The 17,470-nt window shown below is 35.4% G+C and overlaps 1 protein-coding gene across 2 annotated transcripts in view; it reads right to left on the bottom strand.

Moving 5' to 3' along the window:
• The window catches only part of LOC128237317 (origin recognition complex subunit 3-like), a 57,133-nt gene that overhangs the window by 9,431 nt on the left and 30,232 nt on the right, over positions 1-17,470 (bottom strand). Inside the window, exons 13-17 of one of the 2 annotated variants that reach the window (XM_052952719.1) lie at positions 16,532-16,611; positions 10,679-10,806; positions 7,607-7,692; positions 2,650-2,741; positions 2,079-2,220 (exon numbers count right to left, since the gene is read on the bottom strand). In XM_052952719.1, the coding sequence (XP_052808679.1) occupies positions 2,079-2,220; positions 2,650-2,741; positions 7,607-7,692; positions 10,679-10,806; positions 16,532-16,611 (528 nt within the window). Of the gene's footprint in view, positions 1-2,069; positions 2,221-2,649; positions 2,742-7,606; positions 7,693-10,678; positions 10,807-16,531; positions 16,612-17,470 lie in introns of both variants that reach the window. The other variant, XM_052952718.1, reaches the window with a different exon arrangement.

Consider the following 17,470-nt stretch of genomic DNA (forward strand, 5'->3'; position numbering starts at 1 on the left):
TGTGTAAAGTCAGAACAGCAATGCCCAAATGCACATTACACAAAGGTTGTGTAAAGCCAGAACAGCAATGCCCAAATGCACATTACACAAAGGTTGTGTAAAGCCAGAACATCAATGCCCAAATGCACATTACACAAAGGTTGTGTAAAGTCAGAACAGCAATGCCCAAATGCACATTACACAAAGGTTGTGTAAAGCCAGAACAGCAATGCCCAAATGCACATTACATAAGGGTTGTGTAAATCCAGAACAGCAAGGCCCAAATGCACATTAGTAATTACATAAAGGTCGTGTAAAGCCAGAACATCAAGGCCCAAATGCACATTACATAAAGGTTGTGTAAAGCCAGAACATCAAGGCCCAAATGCACACTACACAAAGGTTGTATTAAGCCAGAACAGCAATGCCCAAATGCACATTACACAAAGGTTGTGTAAATCCAGAACATCAAGGCCCAAATGCACATTACATAAGGGTTGTGTAAATCCAGAACAGCAAGGCCCAAATGCACATTAGTAATTACATAAAGGATGTGTAAAGCCAGAACATCAAGGCCCAAATGCACATTACATAAAGGTTGTGTAAAGCCAGAACATCAAGGCCCAAATGCACACTACACAAAGGTTGTATAAAGCCAGAACAGCAATGCCCAAATGCACATTACACAAAGGTTGTGTAAAGCCAGAACATCAAGGCCCAAATGCACATTACATAAGGGTTGTGTAAATCCAGAACAGCAAGGCCCAAATGCACATGAGTAATTACATAAAGGTTGTGTAAAGCCAGAACATCAAGGCCCAAATGCACATTACACAAAGGATGTGTAATGCTAGAACAGCAAGGCCCAAATGCACATTACACAAAGGATGTGTAAAGCCAGAACAGCAAGGCCCAAATTCACATTACACAAAGGATGTGCAAAGCCAAAACTTGCAGCAAGGCCCAAATTCACATTACACAAAGGATGTGTAATGCTAGAACAGCAAGGCCCAAATGACATTACACAAAGGATGTGTAAAGCCAGAATAGCAAGGCCCAAATGCACATTACACAAAGGATGTGCAAAGCCAAAACAGCAAGGCCCAAATTCACATTACACAAAGGATGTGTAATGCTAGAACAGCAAGGCCCAAATGCACATTACACAAAGGTTGTGTAAAGCCAGAACAGCAAGGCCCAAATGCACATTACACAAAGGATGTGTAAAGCCAGAATAGCAAGGCCCAAATGCACATTACACAAAGGATGTGTAAAGCCAGAACAGCAAGGCCCAAATGCACATTACACAAAGGTTGTGTCAAGCCAGAACAGCAAGGCCCAAATGCACATTACACAAAGGTTGTGTAAAGCCAGAACATCAAGGCCCAATTGCACATTAAATAAAGGATTTGTAAAGCCTGAACAGCAAGGCCCAATCGCACATTACACAAAGGTTGTGTAAAGCCAGAACAGCAAGGCCCAAATGCACATTACACAAATGTTGTGTAAAGCCAGAACAGCAATGCCCAAATGCACATTACATAAAGGGTTGTGTAAAGCCAGAACATCAAAGCCCAAATGCACATTAGTAATTACATAAAGGTTGTGTAAAGCCAGAATATCAAGGCCCAAATGCACATTACATAAGGATGTGTAAAGCATAATTGAGGACATTTCAGGTTTCATCTGTTGAAGGCAAGGACAAAGAAAATGCATCTATGTCAAAGGACAGTCTTCAACATAACTGGGTTGCCTGAAGCCTGGGACAAGTAAATACTGTTTCGGGCAAGTCAAAATTCCCAGGTGGTTGCCTAAGTGCATTTTTTAGAAATTTAGATCTCTCTGTTTTCATAATTCCTTCAGCAACAATTCACAAATCCTGATAAAACATTACTATTATATTAAAATATTTGCTTTATATTTACGCATGAATTGGTTATTTTGGGCAAGTAAAACTGTTTTGCGGCAAGTGGGTTTTTTTTCAATTACTTACCCAAAAAGACAAGTGCTAAAAAAAATTATTTCAAAGACTGAAAGGATATAAAGTAATTTTTGATTATAACTGACCATGAGTACATGACAACATTTACTATTGTGACCTGAAGGTAGTAGCCTGGGTTGCTAAGCGCCTTCTGTAATGCAGATCTGGGGGAGGCATTCAGGCGCTGCTTGATCACTCTTGTTGAAGTGTAGTAGAAAATCTCGTATAGTGGTAGGCTACTTGGCGCAATCAAATACTTCCTGAAATCATCCGACAAATTGCATGTTCAAACTGTTTCTAATGTTTTTGTTTAAAGTGTTTCATTTTTCCAGCTTATGATAAAAATTACACAATTGACTATTTGAGATTATTAACAAAGTTGGGAATATATTAAACCAGGTAGACACAAACTTGTCTCCTAAGAACAATAGTTACAATAATAATATCATATCCATTTGTGCTTAACAATGCAATAAAATAAAGTAATTAACAAGCTTATGTTTTTCTAACATTTTAAGTATTCTTATTTAGCAAAAAAATGGATATAAGTTAGACTGGTGTGTGTTCATCAGAATATCTGATCAGACAGCAACTAAGCAATTTAATACCACCAATACAGGAAACTGGATACAGTTCAGGTATTGGAGATACCAACTAGTCATCAATGTATTGTCTGTGTTAAAGCAAACCTGAATAAGGCGTGACAATAATCCACAATCTCCTCTCGTAGTTTCTCAAACGGGCTCTGCTTTTTCTGTTTCTTACTGATATCCTGTAGTCTCTGAAATGAACACACTACTTTCATAATGGTCTTCTTCCTAATGTGATTCCCAAGGGAGCTCCAGTTAAGCCCTACCAGGGACACTCAACATGACCAAACAACAGTCCAGCAGGACTAAACAACAGTCCAGTAGGACTAAACAACAGTCCAGTAGCAGACGTTTAGAACCTTACATGGTGGTGTATAGAGAATGCTTTTGCATACTTTGATAGCCTAGAACCTTACATGGTGGTGTATAGAGAATGCTTTTGCATACTTTGATAGCCTAGAACCTTACATGGTGGTGTATAGAGAATGCTTTTGCATACTTTGGTAGCCTAGAACCTTGCATGGTGGTGTATAAAGAATGCTTTTGCATACTTTGGTAGCCTAGAACCTTACATGGTGGTGTATAGAGAATGCTTTGCATACTTTGGTAACCTAGAACCTTACATGGTGGTGTATAGTGAATGCTTTTGCACACTTTGGTAGCCTAGAACCTTTTAAACATGAATCTGATTGACTTTTTGAGTTATCAAGGTTGAGCCAATATGGCTGCCAGAATAAAGCAATTTGATAATATATGAATAAATATGCATCTTAAAGGGACTGTACTACAGATTGGCACCAAAAAATTGTTTTTTTCTGTAACGAATCTCAGGACAATTATTTAATAATATGATTTACTCTTTGATATCATAATTATAAAAAAAATACCACAATGTAAAAATAAAAAATCGAGTCAGAGACCGGGTTCGAACTGGTGTCGCCAAAATTGCAGCCCAGTGTTGTATCCACTGTGCTACGAAAGCTTATTCTGAGCAGTTGGAATATTTAAGCTATATACCTAACTTGGTAATATCACGTGATAACATTGACTAGCCAATCACACATAAGGAATGAATTCTACTAGGTAGACATACCTAGAAATCTTTTTTAATGGAAAAATACAAAAAAAAACTGCGAAAAATAAATTAATTGTAAACTATGTGGTACTTCAGAAAGTAAGTTTCAATGCATTGTACACATCGATACCAAGTTTTTGTCAGTTTTTGACAATTTTCTTTCTTTTTTTCGCTTTTTCATCATACGCAGTACAGCCCCTTTAAGGCATAATTGTAATATATCATTAATGCTATAAATATAATTTATCATATATGAAAAGGTTAAGAAAATGAATATTGAGCAAATCGTAGTCCAATGTATTGTAAAATGTTTCTAAAATAATTGACAATTTGTTTTGTTTATAGACAGAAGTCCATTTATTCAAAATACTAGGATTGACTGATGTTTCCTAATAGACTTAACTGATTTAAATTACTTTCATACCGATGTAGCAAACATCGTCAGACAGCAATCTATAACAGACACCGAATGGTGATTTGTTGAGCCTGTTGAGTGAGTCTTTGACACAGACAAAGTTCTTCAGTGGAATTGCAAAAGAGAATAACATGGAGTTGAACAAAAAGTGGAACCTGCAACACTGCCTCATCATGGTGAAGCTCTACGCCATTTATTTTTTTAAATCCTATAATGCACTTTCTACAAGAGGCAATGTGAAATGCCACATTATAGCTTGATTTTTCATTTTGAAAATGGTGTTGTTTTTTCTCAATAGGATATATATAGGCGATATTGTTAGTGGGCAGTAATTAAAAAGTTTCTTTTTACTACCATTTATTGTATAGTTTGGAGTAGTTTTTTACGTGAGGTGACCCATATTTATAAATAATCAAGACAGCATCCAGACAAGTATTTAGACCAAGTTTCATAACAATTGGATAAAAACCATTGAATTTATGACAGGGATTGTTTCTCTCTAAGAGTTTACCAGTTTACGACCTGAGGTGACCCATATCAGTTATTGTTCAAGACAATGATCATGCAAAAAAGTATTCTGACCAACTTTAATAACAAGTGAAAAAAAAAAAATTGCATCTAAATAACCCAAATTAAGTTTGATGACATGTGACATTTTGAGTCCTGATCTGGATTTTCTCAATATATTTGACAATTGCCAAATCAACCCATAGATTAAATGTTGAATTTTATTGTGGAACGAATACAACTTTAACCACAAACAAAGTAAACTAGTAATTGCAAATAATACGATGTCATATCCTAACCCACCACTATTCAATCCATAAGTAAAATAGAGAATATGTATTCGAAAAGGGAACAAAACATCATACAAATAATATTACCTAACAAGAGTGACACTCACAAAATACACCCATCAATAATTTCTTGGATTCTAAGACAACTTACTGTCACATTGGCCCTTTGAGAAGCAAGCTTTTCAAGAAGAAAATGATTTGGCACAATATGGCATTAACAGTAGAAAAAATTTATTTTAATTCCAGGGTTTCGAGTCAAAAGGTGCTAAAATGTCTATAATTTTCATAGGCACTTAGAACCTTTGGGGACCAAGCCCTTGATATTTACTGAGGGTTTCATGCAAAATTGTATTTACCAAGTACTTCTGTATTTCAGGGAACTACTTGACCGATTTATTTTACCAACAAATATTTTCAGCAAGTTTTGTGAAGATCAGATGATAACTGTTCAAATTAGACAATGGACAAAGCAAAAATGGCAAATTTTGACCAATTCAAGGGCCATAATCCTGAAGAGCCTGGCTGGTTATAGAACTTTGCCAAGAATATATACCAACAAACATTTATAGTAGCAAGTTTGGTGAAATTCGGATAAAAACTGTTCAAGTTTAAGAGTAGACAAAGCTAAAATGGCCAATTTTGATAAATTCAGGGGGCCATAACTCTGGAGTGCCTAAAGCGATTAGGCTGGTTATCGAACTTGATCTAGATATTTCACCAACAAACACTTTCATGAAGTTTGGTGGAAATTGGATGAGAAATGTTCAAGTTAGAGAGCGGACAAAGCTAAAATGGACAATTTTGACAAATTCAGGGGTCCATAACTCTGGAGTGCCTAAAGCGATTTGGCTGGTTATTGAACTTGACCGAGATATTTCACCAACAAACACTTTCATGACGTTTGGTGGAAATTGGATGAGAAATGATCAAGTTAGAGAGGGGACAAAGCTAAAATGGCCAATTTTGACAAATTCAGGGGGCCATAACTCTGGAGTGCCTAAAGCGATTTGGCTGGTTATCAAACTTGACCTAGATATTTCACCAACAAACACTTTCATGAAGTTTGGTGGAAATTGGATGAGAAATGTTCAAGTTAGAGAGCGGACAACATTGTGGAGCCGCCCGCCCGCCATGGGTGTTCCCATAATACGGCCATCGTAAGATGGGCGTATAAAAAGTCACTAAAAAATTCATTTCAAATCTTAATGGTTATTCAGCTCGATTTTCATTAATTATGAGTGTGGAAAACCTTAAAAGGAATTATGGTGTGAAACATTGATCTCAGACTAGTGAAGGGCTCACATTTTTGAAAGATGCAATCTCATTGGTTAGTGTTGGGGTTTGTTTGGCCAACCAGCAATTTGCTTCCAGTCAGGGGATGCAACTCAAGAAGACTGAAGACACATATTAAAGTTTGGTAACAAATCAAAGGGGCCAAAATGGTCTTTTGCATCACATTATTTTTTTTTAAGTAATACATCATAGGAAAAATATATTACTTAAAATGTACAAATGACAGTGGTATAGGTAAACTGCAATAAACTTTGGTTTCTTTTTATGAATTTTATCCAAATTTCATAGAATGGATGTTCTTGCAATAGGCTCTAAAACTGTACCTCAAATTTTCTTTAAAACACTCGGTAAGAAAAATATTCAGTTTTCCCCATGGTATTCACTATTCTGGTCAATCAAACACCTTGTTTCAACCTATCTAAGTCATTTTTTATTTGACATGATAAATGAAATTTTATGCAAACATAAAATTAATTATGGAATTGTTCAAGCATTAATTTAGTGGTATTTAACCATGTCAGCATCCTGCATAAATTATTGCCTCAGCCAATCACCTTTGAGTTTTATCTCATGTGGCTCTGAACAGCCAACCGTGATACGTTGTAGCCATTACTGATATATTTTTAGTGTGGGCGTAAGTTTCAGTATTTTATTTTAGTTTTCATATAATACATGCCCGGCAGTTTTTCCACCCAGATATGTATTTCGGGAAATGTTATTATACACATGCTATTGACACTTATGTTTTATTTTATGATATTTCGTAAAAACACTTTTATGGCATTAATAAATGCCCTATTTTCATTCAAAGCTTGTGTTACGCTTTCCCTTCATCCATACGAGTTCGACCCGGCCTGTCACTTAGTACCTTGACGTTGAACAACAAATAAATGAGATACTGTTTTCAAAAACAGGTATCAAAGAGTCCATGACAAATTTGATTAAATTTGGTCCAAAAATAAATAAGTTGAATGGCTATAAATCTTTTCAAAAACTGAAATGCTACTACCTAGAAAATGAGCTTTTGATTAATTTTTTCTTTTTAACACGCATTTCACTTTGGACCAAGCTCAATTTCAATATTTGCTATTGAAATAAAACTTTTGTATCCAAAAGTTAAAGATTGAATGGAATTGAACTTCAACTCAATTAACCATTTAGTTACTGACTAACAGTATCTGATTTGTGACGGGCCATAAAAAACATTTATTGCTGGAGAACTACAGATGTGTCATTATCAATCATAGCAATGGCCATAGTAAATAATTGAAAGGTCATGACCACAGAATTTTCCTTTCAACCATCTTAGTGGTGAGAGAAGCCCTCTGACCATCAATAATAATCAGGGCTTCTGAAAGTTTGAAACCTCAATCGGTCTTCGAGGGCGTCAAACTTCCAATCTTGAAATAATGTATCAGAACTTGTTTATGATTTTTTGCAAGACTATGCCCTTTATGTGGGTATGTGTCATCTCACCTGTCGTAGCTGATGTAGGGATGTGCGGGATGGCAGGCTAGTGTCAACCATTTCCATATCACCAGCTGGCTCCTCCTCTGCCTCCTCTGGTAAATGATCAAATAAAATGGAAATAAAGTGTAAAAAGACTAATGTATCACAATAGTTTGTAGGGCAAAGAGATTTATCTGTATATAAAGTTTGAAGTCAATACCTCAAAAATTTCCCGGTGGAGAGAAGTGAAACAAACGAGAGATGTTTGTCAAACAATATGCCGAGGCATTGTTGAGTTATCACTCGGAAAAGCTTTGTCAATATTTTTCGTGTTAAAAGTTACCGTGACCTTTAACCCATTGACCCCTAAATCAGGGGTCATCTACCGGTCAGGCCCAACCTCCAATTCAAGTATGAGGGCCATAGGTGCAGGCATTGTTCAGTTATCAGCCTCAATTTCAAGTTTGATGACCATAGGTCCAAGCATTGTTGAGTTATCACTCGACCAAGCTATGACAACCGTTTCCCGTTAAAGGTTTTTGTGACCTTGACCCCCAAAATCAAAAAGGGTCATCTCCTGGTCAGGCCCAACCTTCATGTCAAGTTTGATGACAATAAGTCCAGGTATAAACAAGAGCGCCAACTGTCACAAAATATGTCCATCCTAATATAAGGACACCAAGTTTGGTGGTTAGTGGTAGTACGTTAAGCCAAATTCAGAAGATTGACACTGAAAATACAGTTTTTGCCAATTCAAGAGTCATAACTCTGGAGTGACTATGGCAACATGGCAGGTAATCAAGCCTGACCAAGATATTTTGCATATCCTAACCAAATTGTGATGATTTAAAAAGGCATTTTAGTAATAAATAGAACAAGACTGATTTTAGGTAAATTATATAATTAAAGGATGATTTCTCTTGAGTGACTCAAGCCATATGGGTGGTTTAAAAACTTGTCCAAAATATTTACCCATACACATTCTGACCAAATTTGATGGTGATTGGACAGAACCGTCTTCAGTTATTGATCAGACAACACCAATTGTAGGTAATTTCTATTGAAGGGCAATAACTCTAAAATGACTCAAGCAATATGGCTGGTTATCAATCTTATACGAGATATTATGCCCATAGACATTTTGACCAAATTTGGTGATGATTGGACAAAGGCTTCTAAAATTATTGATCAGACAAGACCTAAAGCGATAATGCCGTTTATCAAACTTGTCCAAGATAATGTGCCTAAACATCCTAACAAATATGCTTATGACTGGACAAAGGCCTTATAAGTTATTGATTGGACAAGACTGATTTGAGGTAATTTGTATGATTAAAGGGTGACCGTAAACAAAGTAATGATTTTTTTGCAAAGCAATTCTCCTTAACACAGTTAATATGTGTATGAAGTATGGAGCTTAGAGTAATGGAGAAACGTAAACTTGTCCCCATGTCCCAAACCAGATGGACAAACAGACGGACAGACAGACGGGACGAGGTGATTCCTACATAGCCCACAACACTTCATGATTCCGGTATAATAATCAACAATGATCAAAATTATATTTAAATCAGAGTTATGAGCGTATTGCACCAAAACATTGGGTAACTAATATATGAAGGGCAATTTGAAATCAGAAAAATTATTTGCTGCTGTTTTTCTAAAAGTGAGCTATGTTCATAACTACTTAGTGTATTAAATTATGAAGCATCATTTAAATAGTATAAACGCAATATAAACCATACTTAAATAAAATGTCATTTAGAACAGTTTCGTAGTGAAAAAAGATTTTAGTTTTAGTCAATTTTGACTGCGAAACTGTTCTAAGTAACATATTGTAATAAATACATATTTTAAAATGGTGTTGGATAAAGTTTGAGTCATTCCTTTATTTCTGACATCATTTTGAACTTTATTTCTGAATTTAGTAACAAGAAAAGCCTAAATAAGCAAAATAAACAGTTTTTAGCTTCTCCGGAACAATTTACAAAAACGCAGATGGAACAGTTTCGCGCTCAGCCCTCGATGTGTACCAAGTTCCATTTCAATATCTTGAGTTACCTACACTGAAAGTCTACACTAAATGTGGGTTCTGCATGTTGTCTCAGTGGAATAAAATTGACTACAGTTACATGATAATCCTTCCAGGGGTTTAGGGTTACAGTCCTGACACGAAATCTATGACTCAAACCTTTGACCTTGAGCTGGTGCCCTGCATTGTGGGTTCTGCATGTTGTCTTAATGTGGAATTGCGCTTCCTTGCCCAAAAGTTCTTCATTTATTAATCAGAAATTATAGCAACATCCTTCAGGGCATAAAATATACCCAGCCCTTGCCAATTTTTAAAGCAAATTTTTGTCAATTAGGACAAAGATAAGAATTAAAACACAGAAAATCATGTGAAAAAATCTGTCATGGTGTTTTCCATTGTAGCTAAATATATATTGTATAGAAATCTGTTATTTAAGTCGTATAAGTCTTACATGTGCCAGATTATATGCATATTCCAAAAAAGTATATCCAGGGAAGTATGCAAAGGCAATTAAACTATTCACAGATGGAAAAATATGGTTGTAAAATAATAGGGTGAAATCATCTTGTGCTCTACCTGGTGTGAGTGTTGATTAAAATGTATAGCGCTGTGGAACATTTCTAGATTTTTTAATTGTTCAATGAAAAACAACAGATATCATGTTAGAAACTAAGAAATAAGTGAAATAATTAGACCTTGGAAAGAACATTCAATTTTATGCAATTAGTGTTAGGTACCATAAAAATTGGATAGGAAATGCAATATGATTTAGGATTTGCAATGAAAATAAATAAGCCACAATTTTGCTTAATACTCGGCTGAATTAAAAAACAAATGGGTTAATTTTTTTCAAAGTGTTGCCCCATTTTTCATAGATAATGCAACTAAGCAAACAGGACAAAATCAATTCATTTTTAAAATTTGTTCACCATGTAAATTACAGTGTTCAAATGACAAAAGGGTCTATATTTCCAGGTAATATTACACTCTTAATTATGCTCTATCTAATTGTTGTTTTCTTTAATCAGAGCTGCATAAAATACTGCAATTTCAAATAGCACCTTTACCATCAATATGGTCCATCCTGTATCCAAACCTCTCCAGGTCAGTTTTAACACTGGCAAGTTGAGCTTCAGTGGCCAACTTGTTCACACACTGGGTGACTAGGGTCTTAAGCTCATCTTTCGCCAACATCCTACAATACAAAACAACTAGTAAAAAACTCATTATTCTCTATGAAAGTCTATTGAAACAAAATGAAGCAAGAGTTGTCGTAAGACAGCCAGCTCGGCTACGCCGCTTTGACTTAGAAGTGAATACAATAACGATGTAATATGTGCCTGTCAAAAGCAATAAAATAATCAAATTAATAAGTGAACAAGAATCGCAATTACAAAACCTGGTTTTTAATGATTGGCAGAAGAGATTCAGTTTCAACTGCTTTCTTCTATTTTTGGTAACAGTGACCTTGATCCTAATGGCCCCAAACACAATCCCATGGAAGTCCTCCATAATCTCTTCCTACATATCAAGTTTGGTCACAGTATGTCAACCATAACTAAAACAGTAATCTATTTTTAGTAACAGTGACCTTGACCCTAGGGGGCCAAAAGGCAATCCAATGAAAGCTCTGCATAAACTTGTCCTATATACCAAGTTTGGTCACACTGTGTCAACCCTTACTTAGAGTTATTCAGTACTAACCATATACCAATTTTTTTAGCAACAGTGACCTTGACCTAGACAATAACTCTCGGGGCCCAAAACACAATCTCAGGAAAGGTCTCTATAATCTCTTCCTATATACCAAGTTTGGTCACAATATGTAGATCCTTACTTAAGTTATTCAATACCAACCCTTTTTAGCTTGACTATTCGAAGAATAGGTGGGCTATAGTACTCACCCCAGCGTAGGCGTCGGCGTCCGTTTAAAGTTTTAGGGCAAGTTGGGATTTTCACTTATAAGTCCAATACCCTTCATTCAATTGACTTGATACTTCACGCAGTTGTTCAGGGCCATTACATGATGAGGTTAGATAACTCCATATCATTCTTTACACAGATTATGGCCCCTGATTGACTATGGAACTTAGGTTAAAGTTTTAGGGCAAGTTGGAATATTTATTAATAACTTCTATATCCTTTGTTCCATTGACTTAATACTTCACACAGTTGTTCAGAACCATCACACAATGAGGTTACATAACTCCATATTATCGTAAATACAAGTTATGGCCCCTGATTGACTTAGGTTAAAGTTTTAGGGCAGGTTAAAGTTTTAGGACAAGTTGGGATTTTCACATAAAACTCCAATACCCTTCATTCAATTGACTAAATACTTCACACAGATGTTCAGAGCCATCACATAATGAGGTTAGATAACTCCATATCATTCTTTACACAGGTTATGGCCCCTGATTGACTATGGAACTTAGGTTAAAGTTTTAGGGCAGGTTGGGATATTGTTTAATAACTTCTATACCCTTCATTCAATTGACTTAATACTTAACACAAGTGTTCAGGACCATCACCAAATGAGGTTACATAACTACATATCCTTAATACAAGTTATAGCCCCTGATTGACTTAGGTTAAAGTTTTATGCAAGCAAAAGTTAAGGGCAAGTTGGGATTTTAATAAAAAAAACTTCTATAAATTAAATCTTAGTTATGTCAATTTTAGTTAGGTTTGACATAAAGAGACCAAACTTGGTATTATTACATCGTTATTGTATTCCAAGTCGGCGTAGTTGAGCGTGCTGTCTTACGACGGCTCTTGTTCTATCAATAGTAACCTTGACCTTGATCCTAGGGGTCTCAAATGCATTCCCATAAAAGGTCTCCATAAACTCTTCGTATATAACAAGTTTCTCTTTATGTCAAACCTAGCTAAAATTATTCGATACATAAGGTGACTTTGACGCTGCCCTCCCACCAGCCAGCCAGAACAATGAAGCAAGTCATTCAAATAACTTGTTTTACCTTTATGAAAATCTGGTTAAGAATATAAAAATGTGCCTGTCAAAAGAAATAAAAATAAAAATAAAATAAAAATTAAAAAAGGGCCATAATTTGTATTAAGGGTTAAAATGGAGTTGCGTGACCTTATTGTAAGATGGTCTTCATTAATTGTGCGAAGTAATAAGTGCATTGAATGAAGGTTATAGAAGTTTTTCATTTAAATCCCAACTTGCCCTAAAACCTTAACCTGCCCTAAAACTTCAACCTAAGTCAATCAGGGGCCATAACTTGTATTAAGGATAATATGGAGTTATGGAGTTATGTAAACTCATTGTGTGATGGTCCTAAACAAAAGTGCGAAGTATTAAGTCAATCGAATGAAGGGTATAGAAGTTATCAATAAATATCCCAACCTGCCCTAAAACTTAAACCTAAGTTCCATAGTCAATCAGGGGCAATAATTCGTACAAAGGATAATATGAAGTTATGATATCTAACCTCATTATGTGATGGCCCTGAACAACTGTGTGAAGTATTAAGTCCATTGAATGAAGGGTATTGGACTTATAAATAAAAATCGCAACTTACACCAAAACTTTAACCTACCCTAAAACTTTAACCTTAGTCAATCAGGGGCCATAACTTGTATTAAGGATAATATGGAGCTATGTAACCTCATTGTGTTATGGTCCTGAACAAATGTGTGAAGTATTAAGTCAATTGAATGAAGGGTATAGAAGTTATTAATAAATATCCCAACCTGCCCTAAAACTTTAACCTTTAAGTTCCATAGTCAATCAGGGGCCATAATTTGTATAAAAGGATGATAATATGGAGTTATCTAACCTCATTATGTGATGGCCCTGAACAACTGTGTGAAGTATTTAGTCAATTGAATGAAGGGTATTGGACTTATAAGTGAAAATCCCAACTTGCCCTAAAACTTAAACCGGATGCCGACGCTGAGACTGGGGCGAGTAGTATAGCCATCCTTATTCTTCGAATAGTCGAGCTAAAAATGACTAACAGTAAATCTGTGTGAACTCCAGGACTTTATTTTTTCCATTTTCATATAAAATATACTGAGGATAACTCAAAACCTTAATAAGTTGAGCACAATTGCTAGATTCAGACATAAAAATCTTACTTAAAAGCTTTTGAATAACTGGAGGTCATTATTTTACACATTTTCATGAAAGCTTGTTCCGAAATTAACAAAAAAATGATGGATGTTTGATAGAATTTTTGCAAGTTTGAAAAACTGAAATGACAGACGAAAGTAAAGTAACTGAGAAGTGAAAACCAATAATCCCTGTATACGTATCACCAGTATTAATTGATATTAGGGATGGCAACGAGTACCCGAGTACTCGATCGAACGTCCGAGTACTCGAGTACCAAATCACTACTCGAGTACTCGGATTTTTTTTTTAAATCTATAAAAAACACCAAATACACGATTTACAGACAAAATATCAGATCTGGTTAGTTGCCAAGAGGACAATTTGCGGTCCCACTAATCCCCGCTGTGTACACAATTGACCTTAATCAATTAGTTGACAGTTGTTGTAATAGTTGCAATCGGTCAACAAAGGACCCCTATTTCAAATTAGCACTGATATCAATTAGCGAAGTTTTGATAGCGGTACTTTCACCTACACATTCTATTGTATATTAATTAGAAACCTTTCACCAAACAATGGACGCTAACGAGCGAAAGAGTATCGACCGACGAGAATTGATTTCTTAATGGGCGTATTTTTGCAATGATTATCACAATTGATTGGTTGATATTTTAAATCAAGAATTATGAATATTAATGAAGTAAACAACAATTACACAGTACGAAAAACTACCATTTAAAAAAAAAAATGTAGAGTAAACAACTTAACTTCGTATTGAATTTCGTTCACTATTTTTATGTATGCTATTAATTTTCTTTCATTGTAATTTTGATTGTTGTTCATTTCTGCAGTGCATACTTGTATAAGATGAAACGAATAAGACAAATTAAAAGCCTGAAACAACATTTGTTTTCTTTTTATATTATTTTTTGTTAAAATACGTAATGAAAGTTTACTTTAAAGGTGAAAATGACCAATAATACGACCAACGCACAATATACGTCATTAACGATACATGTATACACAATCTTGTCTTCATGAACACATTCAATTTTTCCGAGTAATCGAGTACCCGAGTACTCGATCGAACGATCGTCCGAGTACTCGAGAATTAATGTTACTACTCGTTGCCATCCCTAATTGATATGGATGGTTCAGAAGATAATTATGAGAATTTAATTGTGAGAAGCATAAAAGAGTAATTAACATATGAACAAGGCAGTCCAAAGGACAGCTATATCCCCCGCCGTTGTTTTTTAGTATATTTCGTTTTTCTCGCAACCTGACTGGTACGTCGAATCTGACTAAAATTGTACACAATCACTGGTCAAGAGTGGGAATATAGGAAATACAAGTTGTTTAATCAGTAACCTAAATATTCTTGGATATTTGAACATATTATAAAAGGATATTTATTAAAGTTATTCATATTGTGTGTAGTGTAGGTAAGATCAATGTCAAGGTTATTTTGGCTTAAAAAAGAAGGAAAATGAGTCCTTGATTTATAACATCGATGAAATAGCAAGCCTTAAGTATTTTCTATAAAGTGATACATGTATATTGTGGTGACATCATAACATTGTTTTACTGCTTTTGAAGAGAAAACAAATGTTATAAACATATTATCACATTTGTGTCCATTGTTTTTTTAAATATTAAACTTGTTGCACATAATGATAATGCTTGGTAGAGTGTGCTAAATATCAATCTGTGCAACTTGTTTAACACTTTCATTTAACATCTATATCTTATCTTCTTTTTAGCATTGTCATAATATGGACCTGAAACTTCATGATGGATTACTGGCACAAATTGCAATTGGTTCGAGTTCTTGGATTAAATTAAGTTATTGTTGCTAAAAGTACATGAAATGTATAAGGTCAATAAATCCAGTAAGAATTGACATGTCTACACTGCTAAATGTAAAAAATCCGGACACAAGCATGTGTATTATGATCTTTAAATAACTTGTGTGACCTTGACCTTTGAGGTATGGACCCGGGTCAAGGTCAGTGCACATTGTCTTAATAAGGACAACATTTATACCTAATAATATGGTAATCCATTAATGCATAAGTAAGTTAAAGCGCGGACACGAGCATTTGAACTCTGACCTTTAAATGTCTCATGTGACCTTGACCTTTGAGGTATGGACCCAGGTCAAGGTCACTGCACATCGTCTCAATAAGGACAACCTTTGTACCAAGTAATATGGTAATCCATCAATGCATAAGTAAGCTATAGCCCGGACACGAAATGTTACAGCTGTATGGACGGACAGATGGAGGAACAGACAAAGTGCATTCCTATAATCCTCTCCCCACTCTGTGGCGGGGAATTAATAAAACCGTACCATAATGGTCCAACATCGGAATCTCTGAAAGTAATTCCTTTTTGTCTCTGCTTTGCAATATGGCAAATAAGAAAGAACTTACAAATTGTCAAACACCTAAGCAATGTTATATAGGACTCATTATGTGGGGATAGCTAAAATGGGTGCATTTCTATCAAATTGACTTAAAACTTTAAAAATAAGGCATTTCATAAAGGACTAAAACTGAAACTCATGCAAACTCGAAACATGTGATAACTTTAGGATTTAGGTTGGTGCCCGGCTTCCTCAACTTATCGCAGTTTTACTGTACATGATAGCAGTTCCCCATGATGGCATTTGAACTGGAAAGGGAGCAAGGTAAAGCCATATTAAGTGGGAACAATTAAGCAAAAAGCTGCAGGCACTTTATATCAATTTATTTTCAAATTGAGCATAATAGACCTGGTTTTGTTTCCAGTACCATTTTAAGTATTAGTTGACTTCTGTCAGTGTGTAACTTACCTCAAGAGGTCTGTTGCATGTTTATAGTCCTCTCTCTCCCACACACTCTCCTCCAGACATGCTGAGTACACCTCACGAACCTACACCAGCAGAAAAATGGACATGCTTGGGTGTATGGAGGCTATTCGTTGCCAAAAGTCCAGACGTGTATGTGTGTATTTCAGGTTTGTAACATTGATGATTTTTACATTCGCCAACTCATCGGTTGTATGTTTACATTTTACACTGCACATTTTCATTTTTCATTGTACCAATTGGAGTTTTATTCTCGTTGCATCTATTCAACAGAAGATTCAGTCGTGTTTATAAAGTCATTCCATGAAAGTCACATGCCGAGATTTACATTGCGGTGTGTAGAAGACAAATTTTAATTCGTAGTTCTACAAAGTACAAAGTACGAGATGAATTTAATTTTATTTATAGATAGCTCCGCCTTAAACATGTCTTAACTCCGCCTTAACCATGTCTTAACTCCTCCTTACGTCTTTCTATTTAAACCAATTATGGATACTTTGGACCATGGACATTGCAAACGTTATTATGGACATTACGAATCATCTATATTATGACATTTTGGACTATGATTTGGAAATAGGATGGATTATAAATTATTTCATGTCGAATAAAATAATATATGATATTACAACATGTTTTTGTTTATATAATAGTAACAGGCGCATAGGAGCTGGGGCCGCAGGGGCCGCGGTCACAGCCCCAATATTCTGGCTAGTAACGGCAATGGGGCCCCAAATATTTAATACCGATTTTCTTAATAATCGCAATTTAAACAAGAGCTGTCACAGTATGTGACGAATGCCCCCGAATGTGACATTGACCTACGAACAAGGTCAGTACATGAAAAGTTGATCTTGCCTTTACGTGTCAAATACATATGGCAATGTATTTTAAATTGCCTCTGAACATAAAAAAATACCACCC

Source organism: Mya arenaria, chromosome 6 (genome assembly GCF_026914265.1).
Source record: "Mya arenaria isolate MELC-2E11 chromosome 6, ASM2691426v1".
In the NCBI taxonomy this organism is placed as follows: Eukaryota; Metazoa; Mollusca; class Bivalvia; order Myida; family Myidae; genus Mya; species Mya arenaria.